Raw genomic sequence first — 20,726 nt, 5'->3', positions numbered from 1 at the left:
ATGCCTAACCTTAGACACTTAGACAATTTCTAGGTGAACTATAATACTGAAATGTGGTCACTCAACGTATTTTTAATATATATGCTTTTGTTTCTTACAGTGGGTATATTTGTTGGTCATGTTAATGCTTGCGTTCATTTTGCTAATTTAAAATGCAAAAATAAGTGTATGTGACTCTAGAGAGTTTTATGTGTGCCTTCAGGAGTTTTGCCAATTTGCTAAAGTATACTATAGATACTACTACATTTCCCTTCCAGTTTTCTCTATGAAATACAAGTTAGCTAATTTGACTGAAAGTTATCATCCATAGAGGTAATCAAAGACCAGACCAAAGCAATTGTCGCAGAAAACTATAACTATGAATACAAGGCAATGGAAGGGCACATATGGCCCTTATCACTACATCTCTATCTTTGGGGTAAATACCGAGTAGTGCAATTGCAGGGTCTATTTTTAATTTTAATAATTTTTAATTTATTATATATATGTTAAATATATTATGTTTATTATAATATTTATTAATTTAATAATTTTAATAGCTCTATTTTTAATTTTTGTGGAATAAATATAATAATATAAATATAAATATATTATATTTATTACAATATTTATTAATTTAATAATTTTAATAGCTCTATTTTTAATTTTTTGCAGAATCTTCACACTGTTTTCCAAAGTGGCTGCACCAACTTGCATTCCCACCAACAGTTTAACAGGGCTCCCCTTTCTCCACATCCTAAACAATGAATCTTGGAATGCTGGGGGAAAAAAAAAGAGATCCTAAACAAACAACCAACCAACCAAAAACAAGGCAATGGAAGGTGTTTTTGTTTTCAAGGAAAGGACAGTAGCTTTGTCTTAAAAAATTTGGTTCTTCCAGGGCGCCTGGGTGGCTCAATGGGTTAAGCCTCTGCCTTCGGCTCAGGTCATGATCTCAGGGTCCTGGGATTAGTTCCACATCGGGCTCTCTACTTAGCAGGGAGCCTGCCTCCCCCGCTCTGTCTCTACCAGTCTCTCTGCCTACTTGTGATCTCTCTCTCTCTCTCTCTCTCTGTGTCAAATAAATAAATAAAATTTAAAAAAAAAAAAAATTCCAGAATGTAAAAGAGGATTGTGTGAGACAAACATTTGATACAGAAAGTTATAGTTGGCAGAAAAAAAAAGCAAACTATTTGTCTCAAACTGCAAGCTAGGAGCCTGAAAAGAATAAAATGCATTCAAGTTTTGACAAAGTTCACTCCGTTTTGGTGGATTTATTTGTAAGATAATTTAAAAAAGTAAAGCAGGGAATTAATGAATCCTTTATTACTAGATAGAATATTAATGCTAAACTAGAATTTGATTTTTTAAATACTAAAATGACAGTTTATCTTGAACTATTTGTCCTTCTCTTAACAAGGGATAGTAAATAGTTATTCTTTCACATTCTCTGTGATCTGTCTGCATGGCAGAAATTCCATATCCCATCAAAACAGTCTTCTGTATTTTGTGCTGACTTTGTTAAGCCCTTGATTATCAAGCAACAAGAACATAAAGTTCCACATTTCTGAAATATCTAAGATTCCTTTCAATTGTGTTACCTTCTTGTCATTTAGAATACTATATTGTCACTTTGAATAAGAGGTAGCCAACTTATAGTTTCTCAGGCACACCTGATCCTGTCATAATCAGTGATCTAAAGTACTCTGATAACTCTTTTGATTTTGCTTTCCCATGATCATATCCCAGATTTGGAAATATTAAAATTTCAGGATTTTTCTTGTAAAAATCCTTTTCATGTAAAACTTCTTTGAAAATTTCCCATAAGCCTCCTAGAAGTTCATGAAGATTTGTTGTTTTGCCTTATAAAAGAAGTGATGCCCCAAATAGTTGTTTTCTGTATTTCCTTGATTAGCTCAATATTACTGTAAAAACTAATCAAAATAGCAGTCAAAATAAAAGGTAAGTTTTATAGATAAAATAAGACTCACATACATGTTTCTGAGATTGTACATATAACAGAATGAATAAAAAGGTCCTGGAGATCTGTCAGCGCTCTCACTAATCATAATACAACCTTATTCCTGGGAAAAATACTAATCATATTATTACAAAAAATTATGTCCTGCATTCAATACAGATTGTATTCACTTCAATTTTGGCATTGTTCATTACCAATGGTAAAATAACTGTAATCACTTAGTCTTGTGATTCCTGTTATCTTCTGAAACTTGCCAAAAGGTACGGAAGTTAACATTTGTATCTTCACCAAAGAAAGACAATCTCAGAATTTCACAGAAAGAACTGTACTGTGTTCTTTTAACTGTTGATATCAACAATTGGCTCAGGAGTTGCAACTCTAGAGCGTAGAGATAACACTGCCTGCGCAGTTGTCAGGTATATGTGGGAATGGTTGGGATTTCCAAGACCTGTTCTACTTCAGAAACAGATGACTTCACAAAAGCAGCCTGATGACCCAAGATGTAGCAGAACAAGAAATAAATACATAAATGAACAAAACGAACTAAATTTAATCATAGATCCTTGGTTTGGAATACTGATGGTAGTTATTTGTTATCTATTTTCTGATACTTGTATGAAGAAGTCCTTTCTTTTACTTGTTAACTTACCTCTAACTCTCTAACTCTCAACATCAAGTGAATGTTTTAAAAATAGCTTCTAAGACTTAGTGCCTCCTTCATAATTTAAAACCAATTGTGTATACTGAGCCTCTATATCTTACATCAAAATAAAGTTACCTGCATAGAATTAATAAGAAACTGTTTTCCTTTCACTAGTATCAAATTCTTATAAAAAAATTTTGTGTTACCCCAACAGAGAGTTTACTGCCTTCAGTTGTGACACCATCACACAAGGTCCTAACCAGAGAGTCATATATGAAAACAGGTGACATTTTATCAGTTATGAAAATTCCATCATTAAGGAGCAAGTATACTTCATGTGTAAAAGCAAGAAACGATAAACCAGGTACCACCCAAGAACACTGGTCTGATACCTGTTTTTTGGTTAAAGCTTCACAGATCATAGGCAGCATCACTCACTGGCTAGACAAGAACTAGAGTATTTGGGACTTCAGATAGAAAGGAATTCTCCGGAATCAATAAGCAATGAAGATAAAATCTTGGGACAGGAGGAAAAAAAAAAAAAAAGATGCTTTTAAATAACTGAATCCTATATCCCTTAATGAAATTATTCAGCAGCATTTAGTTCTTTGCCCTGTATAGCTGCTCAATACTGAATGCTGAAGGAGGCACATATGGTTAGTTAATACCTTTTGCTGAACTATGTAAACAAACACAATAAAACCAGACGTGTGTGTGTGTGTGTGTGTGTGTGATCAAAAACAGCCTCTAAAGGTTATTTATGATCAAAAGAATACATTATTAAGCAAAATTATTTAAAACTTGAAATAAAGCAAAAAGGTGGGTGGCAGGACCTTTCAATAATGTACTGGGGTACCACTTAACAGATTAAATCAAGTATTATTTAATTATTATCTAAAGGAAGGTATCTGTGCTTGACTATTTTCTATTAAACACCCAGTCTCTGTGACATACACCTTAAGTGATAGATATTGACTGGTAGAGAGCAAAGTGAAGAACAATGGCTTGTGAATTTACCAGTGACAATGAACTTTGAAAGAAGAAAGAATCTTTTACTGAGCATCACCTAAATGTCAAAAACTATACATTACTCATTACTCATAAAAACAATCTTGAATGATAGGTATTATTATCTTCATTTTACAAGTAAGAAAGTTGAAGTTCAATAGGCAAAATGATTTGCCACATTATTTAGCTAGTAAATGGTGAAGCCAGGTGTCAAACCCTGAACATTCTTTCAAAACCTACGCTCTTGTACATTATTCTACCCCCGTAGTAAAAACTTTTTTCCTAATGACCACAAAGTTAGACCTGCCACTTCTGCAAACCAAAAATGATATCTAAATGTCACCAAAAAGAAAAATATGATAGTTAAAAAGGCAGAATTTCATGATGGGAAATGTAAGTATATGTTCTGTGTGCATAGAGTAAAAGATCTATGAGTCATCTCCTGCAACCCACTAAGTGTTTCGTTGAAGATTGCTCTTCATCATCTAGCTAGATGGCAATTAGAAGCGTGTGAGACAAAGTATCCCTTAGGAAAAACTGGCTCAAGAATAAATCATTTAAAGTGCTTTACAGACGTTACCTAATACATTTTCACACATCCCTGTGAGCTACACAGCCCCACACAAAAAGCGATTCTAATTTGTTTACGGACCTTCAAAGGTGATACAGTGTAAAGTGGAAGGCCAGGATGCTACTAACAACATTAGACTTACCTGAGGCCTAGGGCAGTTTTGGCCATTTCAGCTGAAACACCACTAAGTTAATTAACCTCTATTGTTTTCCTTAACCTGCTTAATGAAAATGTCAGTACCATTTGGGCCAGAAGGCTGTGAAACCAGGCAGGTCGTTTAGTGTTTTTTTCTCCCCATCAAGCTGCTCCATTCTGATCTGATCAATGGTTAACATCCTTCACCTTAGAAACAGTGGGAGATATTCATATTCTCCTTCCCTAAGGGACAAGGTGCCTTTTAAAAAGCAGTGAACTGTGAATTTCCAGCTAATTTAAACAACTCTTCTACAGAAAGGAGAATTTGTCTTAGCCTTTGAGGAAGACACAGGACAAAATAATTGTTACACTACCATCCCTCTCCCCACTTTATTTTTAAAAACTGTTTACACAAAAAATGTTGATTACACCTGGAAAAAAAAAAGTGTACAACTTGGAATGGAGTGGGAGATGCATTTTTTTTCTGCCCTAGAGAAAGGGTGTTTGAGAGTGGTGGGTGCAGCAGAATTTCATACATGAAAATTTAGTATGTACTATATTTTCTGGGTTTCAATTTTTAAACATACTTCAGTGGAAACAAGAAGACACTGAAAACAATGTTATGATAATCTTTCCTAAGCTTGTTGCCACTTCAGTCTCCCCCATGTTGGTAATGATCCCTGAAGCCACCACTTAGTTGCTCAAGCCAGAAACAGAAGTCACACTTGGTTCTTCCTCCTCGTCTCTCACATACAAACCATCAGCAAATGTTGTCTATTTTACCTCTAAAGTTTGTCTCTAATCTGTCCACCTTTTTCTCATTTCCTCTGATTTTACCCTTGTTGAAACCAGGAAAGTAATGAGAATCTAAGGACAGGTAGTAAAGAGCTTTCTCAGAAGTACAGACATTTGGAAACACTACAATTGGAGCAGTAGGAAAAAAGACAGAAGCTGGAAAAGTGGGAGAAAGATAACACAACTGGGGTATGTGGAGAATTTAGACAAAAATCTGCCCAGAAACCTGAGGTTGCCTCTCACACATCTCCCAATCTGAACACAGGGATAGATGTAAACATAAGGTGCATTCACAATACGTTTGTTATATTTAAGACTATAATATCATGTTTGAAACTTTTACCTTATACAACTTCCAAATGATTACTGAGATTTCTGTATAATTTTTTCCAAGGTGAAATCTTCCAGATTCAAAAAAATGCAACTAAAAACATATGATAAGGTAACTGAGGAATAGTTTAGAATTTCTTATTCTTTTTTGTATCAGTTTTTGAATACTTGAGTAAACACAGATTGGATATTTGAGTTTTGTTTTGGATACACTCAACTTCAGAATCCAAATGCCAATATTCGAATTCACTGTAATAAAAGTAAGTTTTAAATCTACCATAGAAAATTATTCACTTGTCCAAACAAGCTAAAATTCAGTTTGGAAAATATTTATCGATTCCATAGTCTCAAAAATTTTTTTAGAAGAAAGGTGTATCAATTTTCTCCAGTGTTCTTCATTAAATGACCTTTAATTTAGATTTAAGAAACATTAACTATTTATTAAGTTCAAGGCATATTCATGTATCAAAAGATAATTTTTAGAAGAGGATACAGCATGACTTTCATACAGATATAAAATGAACATGTGTCTAAGTTTTTATTTAATTCATTAATTAATGAAGGAACCAGAAGATATTACAATTGGTTCAAAGGAGAATTAAAAGAACCACACATATATGGCATTAGGAATGGTGAAATAAATTTGCTTAACAAATGTAAAACTTCAAAACTGCTCAATATCCACAGAGCAATAATCAACTGAATCCCAATGAGATACAATTTGCATTTCTATGGACAAAAATAATTTGCATTACTATAAGTATTATATAACTTAGAGCAATGTAAAATAACTCAAAGACAATAAAAGATTCAGAGACCCGATAGAAGCAGATAATCTGGACAATGCCTACTTTCCCATTGAAGACAACCACAATATCTTGGACCGTTTCTAAGTCTTTCACAAGTTTTCTCTACAAAATACAAAAAGTACTAACTCCCTGTGCCCCAGTGCATAAAATCTAGAAGGAGGGGAATGAAGAAGACAAAGATAAACATAATAACTGAATAGATTATAAAGCACAGTGGGATGTATCCCAAAAGACTGAGCTGATAATTTCCCAATATACACAATCTGCACAAGCACAGAAGATATCTGTTCTGATTGGAGGGCGCCTGTGCTGGGTGCATACTTAAGCACAGACAGAAGCAAAGTACCATGAGAAATCCGAGAAAGGAAAGAGTTATAGGAGCCATAGGCTTACTTCATGGACGAGACAAAATGGGGCAGTCTTTAAAGGAGAAAATTCTTCTGATTGTGGTAATCATTTCAGAGTCTGCATAGATCAAGTCATCACACTGAACACTAGAAATATAAACAACTGTCTCTGTCAGTCACTCCTCAACAGAGCTGAAGTAGGGAAAAAAGAAGACAGGTTTTAAACAAGCAGAATGTGAGGTGCAGGGAAAAAAAGTATTTTAAGCAAAGGTTAGAGGAGGAGCAAGGTGACAGATATATAATGTTCCTGGCTTGAAGCTTAGCATGGTTGAAGGAAATGAGAGCTAAATAGAAGACATGGTGGTTTAGGCCAAACCACAGACAACCCTCAATGTAAGAGTATTGGAATTCTGTGTGTACGGACAGGGAACTCCCAAAGTTTTAAGCAGGGAAATGACAAGACCAAACAGAAGCTTCAGACAAATAACTCTAGCAGCAATTAGCAAAAGAAAGAGAGAGAGAGAGATTGAAAAAGTGAGCTATTAGAAAAAGGAGCACTAGGAATCTATTGCAATGGTCAGGTTGGAGCCTGAACCAGAGCATTCTGGGAGAAGGAAAGAGCCTAAGGAAGCCAGAATAAGCAGTATACAGTAATTCACTAATTAAATGATCTGGGGTTTTTGACTGTGCACTCAATATTCATTAAAATTTGAGCATACACCCCTCCAACTAATGCATATGTATTTAGTCATAAAAAATGTACTGGTCTATTAATAAACTAATATAATACATGTAATTTGAAACATTCATACGTGCTCACAAACTTTTTTTGGTCTTAAAGACAGTGGTTTAATTCGTGTTTGGATGCTTAACTTCTAAATGTCTTGTTAATTTCTATGGCTTTATATTAGTAGTAACTCACCTCCAAGCACCACAGATTTATAGCAAGATCTGTAGTTTACAATGAGCAAATGTAAATTCTCATTTCAAATAATCGGGATAACTTCAAAATTTTTTCTGATTTCTTACAGAATTAAATTATCCATGTCTACGTATGTCATGGATGACACATAATCTATGTATATATCTGATATATCTATATGTGTGTATATGATAGACTTTTTTTAAAACAAGTAATGTAGTTGATGAAAAGCTTGTTATTAGCAGAAGATTCCATTCTATACATTCTTGTTTGCTAGTGCTTTCATAATTAGAATCATCTTCAATTCACATTTACCATAGGGATTTTTAAGTCATCTTCTATTCTGTGAGTTTAAATAAAAGTAGATAATACAATCTGTCAATCCATTTGCTAGGCTTATAGGTACAATATGCTTAAAGTCAACAAGTAGGTGAGCTATTGCTGATCTCTTCACAAATGTGAATTCCCTCACTCCCCTCAAGATTCCTCTCCATGTGCACTTGACATGACTCTACATACAGAACAAGTTAGAGTACCAGGAAAGCACTTACATGAAATAGTAATAAAACCTTATTTTATTGTAGTTAGGAATATTGAAATAACTTCCTAGATCTATGATAAGCCATTCTGCCCAGACATGCCACATCAGCAAATCAAAAATTATCTAAGTTTAGTGTCTCTGTAAATGCCCCCACTTAACCAGAAATGCAGTGAGCCAATATGCAAACACCAAGCTAGCTCTGGACCTTATACTTATTTTCTTGTTTTCATTCCCAAATTGACTATGTGATGCCAGTCAATTAGATATTGTCTCTTTTTCTCTTCCTTGGTTCTTTATTTTTTTATCCAATAAAAATTCCTGGTCTTCCACCACATTTTGCAATTCTGTGAAAGGAGCTATCCATTTCCCAAGGTGTTAAGTGAAGTTTGTTTTTATCACCTGAATTATCTTTTAAAATCATTTTTAACAGGAATTCACTAGAAATAGAAGTTTTAGTACTTTGTTCTGACTCTCCAATGGCTCATCTGTGATCACACACCCAACTAAAAACCCATACTTGCTAAGGCAGAGGAGAAAGATGAGTCAAAAAGTAGGAGGCATAGGGCGCCTGGGTGGCTCAGTGGGTTAAAGCTTCTGCCTTCAGCTCGGGTCATGATCCTGGGGTCCTGGGGTCGAGCCCCGCATCGGGTTCTCTGCTCAGGCAGGGAGGCTGCTTCCTCCTCTCTTTCTGCCTGCCTCTCTGCCTACTTGTGATCTTTGTCTGTCAAATAAACAAATAAAATCTTTAAAAAAAAAAAATTAGGAGGCATGACTTGAAGACAGTAGAGTCAGTAAACTAAATGGTAAACATAATAGAATGAATGGGTTTCGAAGTTATACAAAACTGGTTTCCAACACATTGAACCTAAGGTACCAGGAGATACTCAGTGAAGCTATCCCTGAGATATATGAATGAAGTCTAGGGCACATGAGAGGAATCTAAGTTGCATGCATGGATCCAAAGTGATAGTTGAAGCCAACTTGCAACATAAGTTTCCCAAGAAGAAAAGTAAGCAAACAAGCAAACTCTGAAAAGTACTTACATATAAGGATTTGAAAAAGCAAGAGGATTCTTCTTGGAGATGCGTGAGAAAGGAGAGAGAAAAGGCTGTAATGTCATAGAAGTCAAAACGAAAAGATTTTAAGAAAGCAAATATTCCAACAACACTGCTCAGGGAAGAAGGATAAAGCTAGAATAAAGATATTGGATTTGGTCATTTAGGATGTGGTTGACATTTGAACAAGTGATTTAAGTTATAGGAGTAGAAGTCAGTTTTCAAGTTCTTAAAAATCAATTAAGCAGTGAAAGAAAGGAAGAAAAGAAAGAAAGAAGGAAGGAAGGAAGGAAGGAAGGAAGGAAAGAAAAGAAAAGAATGAAAGGAAAGAGGGTAATCACAGATTGTTCCTTCAAGAAGTTCGATAGGGGGGCACCTGGGTGGCTCAGTGGGTTAAAGCCTCTGCCTTCGGCTCAGGTCATGATCTCAGGGTCCTGGGATTAAGCCCCACATCCGGCTCTCTGCTTGGCGGGGAGCTTGCTTCCTCCTCTCTCTCTCTGCCTACCTCTCTGCCTACTTGTGATCTCTATCTGTCAAGTAAATAAATAAAATCTTTAAAAAAAATAATTAAAAAAAAAAGAAGTTTGATAGGGAGAAGAGAGATTGTGTAGTGAATTAAGAAAAGTGTTTTAAGTTGGAAACATTTGAGCTTATATGTAGGGCAAACAGTGAAGAGGAATAAATTGAAGATAGAAATAAAGAAGGGAAACTTATGAGACCAAGTTCTCAAATAGGGATATACCAAGATACAGATGAAAGAGGCAGCTTTAGGAAGAGAAGGGAGGAATTTTCCAAATCTGAAAAGAAGTATAGTTAATAATACCATATTGGGTATTTCAAAATTGCTGAGAGAGTAGATCTTAAAAGTTTTCATCACAAGAAAAAATCTTTTAATTATGTATGGTGACTGATCATTGTGTAATACTTCATATACAAATATATATAAATGTCAAATCATTACATTGCACACCTAAGATTAATATGTTAGATGTCAATTATACAATAAAAAATTAGATCAATATAAACTAATGAATGGATATAGTGAAACAAACAGTTTATACCAGAAGATTCTCACCTCAAAATTGTGCTCCTCCTACTGTTCTGGCTGCTCCATTTCGTCTCCTTTTCTTGTCCTTTTTATCCCCATGACCTCCTGTGGTAAAATGAGAAATAGATATTTGATTAGAAGAAGAGGGATAAATGTTGTAGTTGTTTCTGTTTTTGTTTTTAAGTAATGCACATCTGTAAGTGTTCCTATCAGATGGTTTCTCGTTTTATCAGATTATTAGGGGGTGAGGTAACCTGCAGAGCATTACTAAACATTCTGGATGGTTTAGGGGTAGGCAAATCAACATGGAACCACTATCTAGTTTTTAACATCATCAGATTTGAGCTTTGAAAAGTTCAGTCTGGTTAGAGGTATGGCAGAGAAGCAGTAAGATTGGATTTTTGAGCCAGAATTGAGGAAGATAAGTGAAAGGAATAGGAAATTCAGGCAAGAAGTCATGCCTTAACCAAGGCAACAGCAAGAGGCTAGAGCACAGGCCTCATATTTGAGAGTTATTTAGAAGGGAGAAAGGGAGTGGAGCCAGTGGAGACCTCAAAGTCAATTACTCTTTCTAGATACTTGTCACAGAAAAAAGAGAAATGTAGCAGTAAACACACAGAAATAGTCCATGAATATATTTCATTAAAAAGAGAAACTTATTGGTAGAAGGGAAATAGCCAGGAGAGAGGGAGAACTTAAAGAAGACACAGAGAGGACGATTGACATAGGGATGACTGATGGGAGTCATCAAGACCCCAAGGAAAGGGATGGGAAGAGATTTAAAGCAGAGGAGAGGGCTTAGCTTTAAACTAGAGGGAAGGAAGAACGAAGTCCACAAGCTTTTTACAATATTTCAGAAAGCCTTCTGGAAATTGCAATTAAATAAAATGTCAAGTTTCTTTACTTTTGGCAGGCATTAAATCAATCCTGCGGGCCAACACTGGTTATCACACGCTGATCAGAAATTCTAATTTGCTGTTGATGACATCATAGAAATTGCTAGGATGTTATTGGCAGACCATATGCTGTTAGCAGAGTTATTTATCTGGTTTTTACAATATCTGATTTAATTCCTCCAGCATGTGATCAAACTTGGATCAGAAGAGTGACAGCCAAAATTAAGCGACCATTTCCAGGGAACAGTGCCTAGTGTTTGTACACTTATTTAACTTTATTGCTTATTAGCATTACATCCATGACAGTGATGTATGTGATTTCATTTAAGTGACAAAATCTTTCAAGATATGGGGTCCACGGATGAAAACATAATAAAAGGAGTTCTTGGATGAAAAGAGTTGGGATGACAAGATCTCAATAGTCCCTTCAAATCTTACATTCTATAATTTTAAGAGGGGTTCATAAACACAAGTTCAGGAATGGCTAAATGGGAAAGTTGTAAAGAATACTTGAAAACACCCCACCTAACCAGTGACTCACTTTAAACAAGGCAAATAGATAGGAAAGCAATGTAAATAACCATTTGCATCTGGAGGGCAGCACAGGAGAGATCAAAAAAAAAAAAAAAAAAAAAAAAAAGCGGGGGGGGGCAAAAACAAAAAAAAAAAAAAAAAAAAAAAAAAAAAAAAGAGTGGGCGAGGGCTAACACTTAATAAAAGCAAAGGCATGCTTGCTTTATCGATAACCACAAAACATTAACCAACTTCAGGAGCAGGAATGACTGTCATGTGAGCACACTTTTTAATGTTTGGCGCATCCACCCAGCCAACCTTTACGTAGATACAAATGAAGAGCGAGGATCTTTTCCCCTCAACACCTACACCAAGCGAGGCTCATTCTGTACCTTCTACTCTGTACTTTGGTGTACCTTCGCCCACTGGAACTGGGCAATTTTTTCTTTTTTTTTTTTTAAGTTTCAAAGGAAATGGGCCAGGAAAGTAAGTTTAAGAGTTGACTGGTCTTCTTCGTGGGTTGGGTGCTTGGGCTATCAGCAATTTCAACACCTGGCGAGCGTCTGGGATCAGCCAGACTGACCACACGCCAGGAATATCACATCCACCTGGTTGGGGGGGGGGGGGATGGGGGCATAAAAAGGCAAGGAAAAGGGTCTGTTGGGGAAGGGGGGAGTAGAATAACGTGACCTGTAGTTCTGTTACCTCCAACCTGGGCTCAGGTAGTGGCCAGAGAGACACGAGAAAGCCCCAGGACTCGCTTCTGGCCTAACTTGGACCCTTTGTCTCCTCTACTCACATCCTCATGTCCCTGCCGCTGCCGCCGCCCGCCAGGGCCCATGACCCGGTGACCCCGGAGAGCGGTCTGGGGCTCGCGACCCCGGAGCACTGGGCATCCGGACCCCCCTCGCAGGCGCAGCCGCTATTAAGGCAGGAGGCTAAAGGGGAGGAGGAGGAAGGGGAGGAGACAGGCGTCCAGGGCGCCTGGGGAACCGGCACTGCCGAGCAGGGGTGGCGAGGCTGGGGTAAAGCCGCCGAGGCGGCCGCGGCCGAGGAGGGGCAGGTGGAGGCTCGGGGCGCCCCGGCGGTGGGGTCAGGCTCCCCGGCGGGAGGCGCGGGTGGCGGCCGCGGGGGCTGGCGGCGGCTCCTCGCCTGGCTGCGGCGGCGGCAGCCCCAGTGCTGCCCCTGTGCGGCGCCCCTTCCCCGCTCCGCCGCGCACTGTTGTCATGGAGGAACCAAGATGGCGGCTCTGGCCTACAACCTGGGCAAGCGGGAGATCAACCACTACTTCAGCGTGAGGAGCGCCAAGGTGCTGGCGCTGGTGGCCGTGCTGCTCCTCGCAGCGTGCCACCTCGCCTCCCGCCGCTACCGAGGTGAGCGGGCCCTCCCCCTGCCTGGGCCGGCCGGGGGAGGAGGCGACGCGGCGGCTGGAGGCCGCCCCCCTCGCCCAACACACGCCCACGCTCACGCGTTCGCCCGCCCGCCCGCCAGCCCGCGCGCCGGGCCGGCGGGGAGGCGGTGCCCCCACGTGCCCCCAGGTGGCCCGGGCTGCGGGCCCGGCGCCCCTGGCCGACGGAGCGGACCCCAGTGCGGGCCGCCCCCAGAAAAGGGCCCGTGGTCCTGGGGCCCCAGAGCCGCCAGCGCAGCGGTCCGGGCAGCAGATCCGGGCCTGGCGCGAGCTGCTTTCGGGGTCCGGGCTCCTGCGCGACCTGGGCCGGGGGAGCCGCACCAGGCCCGGGCCTCGCATGCACCAGGTCGGACCCTCGGACCTCGGGGGCCAACCCGGGACGCCGAAGGCGGAGGCCGCCCGGCCAGGGGCACCTTTGCCAGAGTTGGGGTCGTCGATTCTGAGCCCTAGGGGTCCGGCTCTTTGGCTTTTGTTTAATCCAGCCTCTGCCCTGTACTGCAGAGCCGAGCTGTTGTTGGACAGCGGCAAGGGCCGCCCCATTTTCCTCTGCCGCCCGGGCGACAGCTGGCAAAAGATGCCCTTGGCCAAATGGAGGAGGTATCACCCAGCCTGTGTGATTCAGAAACGTTTAAAGGGTCTGGTTGCACACTTTTTACAAAGTAAATGCGCTGGGGCAGATAGAAAAGAAGTTACGGGTTGACAGGAGTCGAGGTGGGCAAAGAAGTTACGTTGGAAGCAGTTTGAAAGGAGGCCTTCGTGTGGGTTTTGAAATTGGTGTGAAGGGTAAAAGGAAATATGACCTTATTTCAAAACGAGTTATCTTTCAGTAATCAAGGGATATTTACTTGTCCTTGTTGATTGATTTTTTTTTTTTTTTAATTTTCTCTGTTAAAATGCCACTAGGAGAGAGGCTGGCAAACTGAGGGAAATTAATAATGATAGGATCTTTTATTTTTGGCTCTTAGTATTATCGAAGCCATTATCTGGACAGCTCTGGGTGACTATGAGATTAATTGGTCAAGATGTATTGTGTAATGGACAGGTGCACATTTAACGCTATTTCCATTAAACTTCGCATCCACTTTTGCAAAATATTCAGTAAGTGGATTATTGGAATCTGAGCTCTGTTCTCATCCCAGGAGATCTTTCAAAGTGTAGGGTATTTTGAGCAGTTTTGCTACCTTTTTTCCTGCGAGGATTATAAATCTTTAGTACCGTACTGGATGAATATCTCCGTATATAAATGCACTGAATCGATTTTAAAAGATAAATTCTTTATACCCTTTGGCCTTTTTCTTTCACCCTCCTATAGGTCACAGCCATAGATCTGGCTGGGCTTTGGTTCATCCTGGGTGGATCTAACGGAAATCAGACACTTTCACATGTAAAGTGAAACTAGCAATGTTGATGCACTCGAGGTTGTTTTGAAGAAAATTTCCTAACTACTATTAATCATTTTATGTCTGGTATAAGATGACAGTAACCCAACTCGATTTTGTCTATGTGAAGGTAAATGCTCTAACTGTAGTGCTACAGTGCTAAAGATAAATATCTGGTCCCCCCCTTTTTATATTGTGCTTTTGTCTTTTGATAAGCTTGGGTACTAATTATTATAGTTAGATTCTGTATTTCATCCTTTCAAGATCTGTCATCAGCAGAGAAAACAATGTCAGATGGAACTTTATGAGTCAGTGTAGCAATCTGGGGTTGTTGATAAAGCCTCGGCCAGAAGCTAGTCATCGCTTCCGTAGGTGCTTCGGCGTCTTCAGTGTGAAGCAGTACACCTGGTGTGTGTACTTGCCCAGACTGAATGTCAAGAACTTGCGCCAGAGACTGTTTGGGAAAAGTAATGATCCTACCAAGAAGTTTTTAGACCTCCTCCTGCTTTGGCAGAGTCAAACTGAGTGAGATGTAATGTTCTTCACACAAAGATAACCCTACACTTGAATCACATTATCATAAATCTTTAGAATAAGAAAGGACTTTACATTAGATACAAAGGTTTATGCTTTATGTTAAAATCTCCAGTGTGTGGGTGTGCAGATGCCTCAGGCAAGGTAGAGTGAATGCAGCTCCAATACCCATCTTCAGTATCTCTTGCTTTACAAACTATCGAAAGGAAAGAAAGAATTAAGTACCAAAGAAAGTAAAGCTTGGTAAACATTACATGCTAACTTTCAGTACTTATTATATGCCAGATGCTGCTCTACTATGGGTTTTACATGTTTGAACTCCTTTTGTCTTTACAACCATTCCGTGAGGTAGATGAAATTACCATATTTCTTCCCACACCACCATTTTTGACATCTCTGTAATCAGGACAAATTCTTAAAAACTTTATTGCATGTCAAAGTTTAATTGATAACATTTTTTCCTAGTGTTACATAAAATAGTGATGTGTCTTATAATCAGTGGTCTTAGATCCAGCGAATTACGGTATTATTTACATTTTAAAGATGAGGCATGAGAGGTTAACTTGCCTAAGGACACACAATTAGTCAGTGATTGAGCTAGGATTTACAACCCAGTTAGTCCGCCTCATGCCATTAGGTTATGGACTGCCTTTCTCAGAGCTCCTTAGACAGTGGTGATGTATAGAAGATGGAGTGAGAAAGCATTTTCCAGAGGGACATGGATTAAATCATTTAGAAACACTAATTCAGCCTCACAGTACCAATTGAGTTTTCGTTTTCTTTTTCAAGTAAAATGGTTTTCTAAAAGTTGAATTTGTAAAACTTCAAAATCTGACCAACTTACTTTTTATTACCTATGTTTATCTTTTCCCTTCTTTCTAAGCTCCAGTCTCACAGTCTCAGTATGCTTTGCCCTTTTATGCATCTCACAGATACCTAATTTTCTCTGCCTGCAGTGACCTCTCTCCTTAAAAGAAAGTGCAGATTTTTCTTTCAGGGCTGATTCAAATGTCACCACCACAGAAATAAGAATTAGGAATCTAGTGTTTCTATAGCAATGAGTGCCCACTTATGTTGTATCATAGTAATTTGTATCCATCTTCCCCACACAAACTGTGAGCTTTCAAGGGCATTTTATGCATCTTTAAATCATCTGAGCTTAACATACAGAAGGAACTCCATAAACCACAATTGGACAAGTAGATTCTCAAAGTCCTTATTTCCTTATGTTTTTCTCCTTTTATTTGGTTCTTTTGGTTTTCATTGAATTTCATGTTCTAATAGTATGTTCTGATCTCAACTTTAGAAGATAGAGGGGTTTCTTTTATTTATTTATTTATTTATTTATTTATTTGCTTGACAGAGATCACAAGTAGGCAGAGAGGCAGAGAGAGATGAGGAAGCAGGCTCCCCGCAGAGCAGAGAGCCTGATGTGGGACTCGATCCCAGGACCCTGGGATCATGACTTGAGCCGAAGGCAGAGGCTTTAACCCACTGAGCCACCCAGGTGCCCCGAGGGGTCTTTATTATTAATATTACTTTCATATAAAGTGGTAGAATGACATTTTAAATAATAATCCTATTAACTATATTTTTCTGAATTTTCTCAATCTCTAACATTACTAAATCACAAAATGTCCATTAATATTGTGATTACAGATTAAAAACATCATTTCCATGACAAGAGGCCAGTAGCTATAGCCTTAAGGGTAGTTCCAATCTGGATAAATTTTAATTTTTTAATTGATAAAGTAAACTTGTCTCAAATGCCTTAATTTTCTTGAGATCTAATTCCTTTCTGTCACCAGGCATATTAAATGTGAATATTAAATATCATTGCATGTTTGGGAGAAAAGTGAGTTCAAAATTCAGAAATTAAAGTAAAAAGGAAGCAACTCTTGGTCTCTTAGCCTTTTCTCTCTTTGCCAGAAAGATCCTGATCTATATGACAGCATCTGTAATAGAGGCCACTCCTAGTTTGTCAAAGGAAAAATGTAAAAGGTGATTTTTCAACACAGACCAAAGTGTGACCTTGCTGAATTTTGGGCAAACAAACATTACACAAATCATGTTAAAAACTTTATGGTCTGATATTTTCATGGTTGGTAGTATGAAACAGATAGCTTTGGTAGGATGATTTTCCCAGTCTAAGGTACAGAATGCCAGAGGTCTTCTATTCAAAGGGAAAAACAAGTTATGGTTTACTTAGCACATTAGATGTTTTCTTTAGTTGTTATATTTTGTTTCTCAGCCTTTTTTTTTAACACGTGTTTGTCTTTATACTTACTTGGGCCTGGCACGAGCTGCTGCTGGGGTCCGGGTCCAGGTTGTTTTTAGTATCTTTCTATTATAGAAAAATTATACATAAAAACCTGAGACTTTGGATTGACAAACAAAATGCTTATGGTTAAAATAATAGACTGAGGAGGAGGGCAGCCATTCATCTAGATAATCTTAGTTTTGGAGATAGCTGAAGTAGATAGTTCTCTCCCTTTAGTTGTGTGTGTGTGTAGTTTTTTTGTATTTTATTTTGTTTTGTTTCTAGCTTGATTCATCCGAGCACTTGGTAACTTGCATCTCATACTGGTTGTTTTAAATTATAAGAGACAAATGAAAATAATGACTGGGATTTTTTTGTTTTCTTTTGTTTGGGGTTTTTCTGGGTAGATTTTGAAAGGGAAATATGTGCCAACAGATATTTATGTATACTTAGTATACATGATAAAGATGTGGGACTTAAATTTATTTTAACATCTAGATTACATTTAGTGATTTGGTCCAAAAATATCTCTCAGGAAAAGGGAGCTTGTTTCAGAGTCTGGAGTTTTGTGGGAGTTTTCTTTTTTTGATTAGGTTGATTTATTTTCAATTAGATTAAATAATAGTTATTATCACCACTATTTATATTATTTTTCAGACAAGTATAAGAAAGTCTCTTTTTCAGTTGTCTAGTTAGCAGTTCTTTTACTTTTCTAACAGTTCTTTATATTAGATTCTATCTATTGAAATAGCTGATAAACATTCTGTCCTCTGACAGAACCTCAACCAGTACTATACAGAGGCTATCGATTTCAGATACATAGATTACTAAAAAAAAAAAAACAAAAAACTTTGCATCATAAAATATATTAAGAAGCATCATCATCAACTAGCATTCATTAGCAAATTTTCTTTCCTGGAAATACCAGTAGTTTCTTTTTCTTTTTTTTTTTTTTTTAAGACTTTATTTATTTTGAGAGAGAGAAAGCACAAGCAGGGAAGTGGCAGGCGGAGGGAGAAGCAGGCTCCTCGCTGAGCAAGGAGACCCACGCTGGACTCAGTCCCAGGACCCTGGGATCATGAGCTGAGCTGAAGGCAGACGCTTAATTGACTGAGTCACCACGTGTCCCAAGACCAGTGGTTTCTAAAATACGATGTTTCTAGTGACAACTCCAGATCTGTTTAGGGGGTGGGCGCAATATGGATTCGTCAGTCTATACCTGTTTTTTTTCCCACTAGCTGAACTACTAAAAAACAATGTGTGAGTGGTAATAGTGAGGAAAAAAGAACTCTGCATTTTTAAACACATTTTCTGATAGAGAAAAGACTGGTTATTTTAAGATGTTGGTATTGTACTTCCAACTTCATAAAACCATATTGAAAACCCTGTAGATACTTAACAAATAATATAATTCCACATACTGAAGGTGTGTTTCTGTTTCGAATTCTATTAAAAAAACAAAAATTAAATAACAACAAAAGGAAGGGAGATAGAAGAAAGAAAAGGAAGAAAAAGTCCACAGAATTAATGCCTAGTTATTTGCAACTTCTATTAAGTTTTTTAGAAAATACAAATTACTAACTTTTTGCTTGGTTTGTAGGTGTATTTAAAGAGTTAGAAATGCTACAAGTGTGGAATTTTCGTTCTAAACATTTACTAGATTTTTAATATAGAACCATTATAAAAGAATGAAGCAGAAGGATGTTCTTAGGAAAAAAACTTAATTGTGTGTTCTTATAGTCCTTTTTTTACTCCTTCTTGATTATTTATGTATCTTAATTTTGTTTTTTAGAACTAGAATTAGTTTTTAATAATTGGAAAGAATTAAGAACTGATTATTTATTGTTTTCTTACAAGGATGTTATTAAAAAATCTTTGAAATACCAAAAAAAAAAAAACAACCCTGCACAGGCTACATATATAATTGCAAAATTTTAATAATTTATATTTTTGCTTTCCCTATCCAGTTTTCTACCAGCACAACAATGCAGTATTTCCACTTTCTCTTCCTGTTCCATCTTAGAATTTATGACACTGAAATAACAGCACCTTCATTATTTATGCATACCCATCTTGTATTTGTATGACCTTTTATCTATACATTGGCCAGATAAATGGATCTACTTTAAATATTGTTGGGTGTTCTCTGTCCCCATCCTAAATGGTTCAGTACCATTTTTGTGCCATAGTGTTCCTCTCTCCTGACCTTAACTATTTGTGGCTTTTAATAAAGAACTAGAAAGTAATTTAAATAATACATATATTTTATTATAACCCCATGGCTTTTCTAAATATCTTGTTTTTCCCTTATCCATTTGACATATTTGGACTTTTTTAATACCTCCCACTCCCTTTTAAACTCCTTGAGTCATGTAAGTTAATGTCCAATAAAATGGCCAAAGGAAAAAGGGGGATCATCTCTCCCGTTTATACAAAACTGAAGGGTTTCCCAGGTGTGGAACTTTCTGTATGAAACCATGACAGCCTCAACCAAACTAGGAGGAGTTGGCTGGCTTATGAGCAGAAAGGAAGGCAAGAACATCAAGAGAAGTAGAGAGGCTGAATATTAATAATGTGAAATCTACATTTGTTATTGATACCGATACTATATGCCTTTAGCCACCATGTAGCTGACATAGTTCTAAGTCTTTGTAAATGATAACAGGGTAAAATTTGGTAAGCTCAATGCGAACTTCTTTTTTTAAAGATTTTATTTATTTATTTGACAGATAGAGATCACAAGTAGGCTGAGAGGCAGGCAGAGAGAGAGAGGAGGAAGCAGGCTCCCCGCTGAGCAGACAGCCCGATGTGGGGCTCGATCCCAGGACCCTGGGATCATGACCGGAGCCGAAGGCAGAGGCCCTAACCCATTGAGCCACCCCGGCGCCCCCAGTAGAAACTTCTTAAATAAATCTTCTGTTTGCACATTTACAGAATAGGGCTATCATACTTCCTCACAGGGAAGTTGTGAAAATCAGGGAATAGGTGGTTTTTTTTTTTTTTTTAAAGATTTACTTATTTATTTATTTGACAGACTGAGACCACAAGGAGGCAGAGAGGCAGGCAGAGAGAGAAGAGGAAGCAGGCTCCCCGCTGAGCAGAGAGCCCAATATGGGGCTCGATCCTAGAACACTGGGATCACGACCTGAGCCAAAGGCAGAGGCTTTAACCCACTGAGCCACCCAGGCACCCCAGGGAATAGGTTTATATAAAATATCTTCATTACTGCTTTTCCAGTTGTACAAATGGATTATACATTATAGTAATTGAATAAAGTAATTAATGAAGCCATTTCTTTTTTATTCCTTAAACTTTTCTTTTTCAAGTAGGAGTGGTAAACAGATACAAGGACTAGTTTGAGATCATGTTCCTAGAAAAAGACCTGAAGCAGAAGGCAGTTCTGAATATAGCATTTAAAAATATAGCATTTAGAAATTAGGAGTCCCTTCTACAGTGAAGCATCTGTCATTAGTGGCTCTTATCCTCTTGAATATTAATGTATTGATATTTACTGTGCTTCTCATGTATGAGTAATATCCACCTAGAACGTATAGTGAAGCATAGAAAACTTT

At 38.0% G+C, this 20,726-nt stretch overlaps 1 protein-coding gene across 1 annotated transcript in view; it reads left to right on the top strand.

Moving 5' to 3' along the window:
• Positions 1 to 12,376: 12,376 nt before the first annotated feature.
• Positions 12,377 to 20,726, top strand: part of CASD1 (CAS1 domain containing 1) — a 54,351-nt gene continuing 46,001 nt past the window's right edge. The window contains exon 1 of the mRNA XM_059396838.1: positions 12,377 to 12,946. Within this exon, the coding sequence (XP_059252821.1) occupies positions 12,379 to 12,946 (568 nt within the window). The 5' untranslated portion in view covers positions 12,377 to 12,378. The remainder of the gene's footprint in view (positions 12,947 to 20,726) is intronic.

The sequence above is a fragment of the Mustela nigripes genome, chromosome 4 (assembly GCF_022355385.1).
Source record: "Mustela nigripes isolate SB6536 chromosome 4, MUSNIG.SB6536, whole genome shotgun sequence".
Lineage (NCBI taxonomy): Eukaryota > Metazoa > Chordata > Mammalia > Carnivora > Mustelidae > Mustela > Mustela nigripes.
Note: the sequence above shows the minus strand (reverse complement) of the source record. Positions and strands in the feature narration are given on the sequence as shown.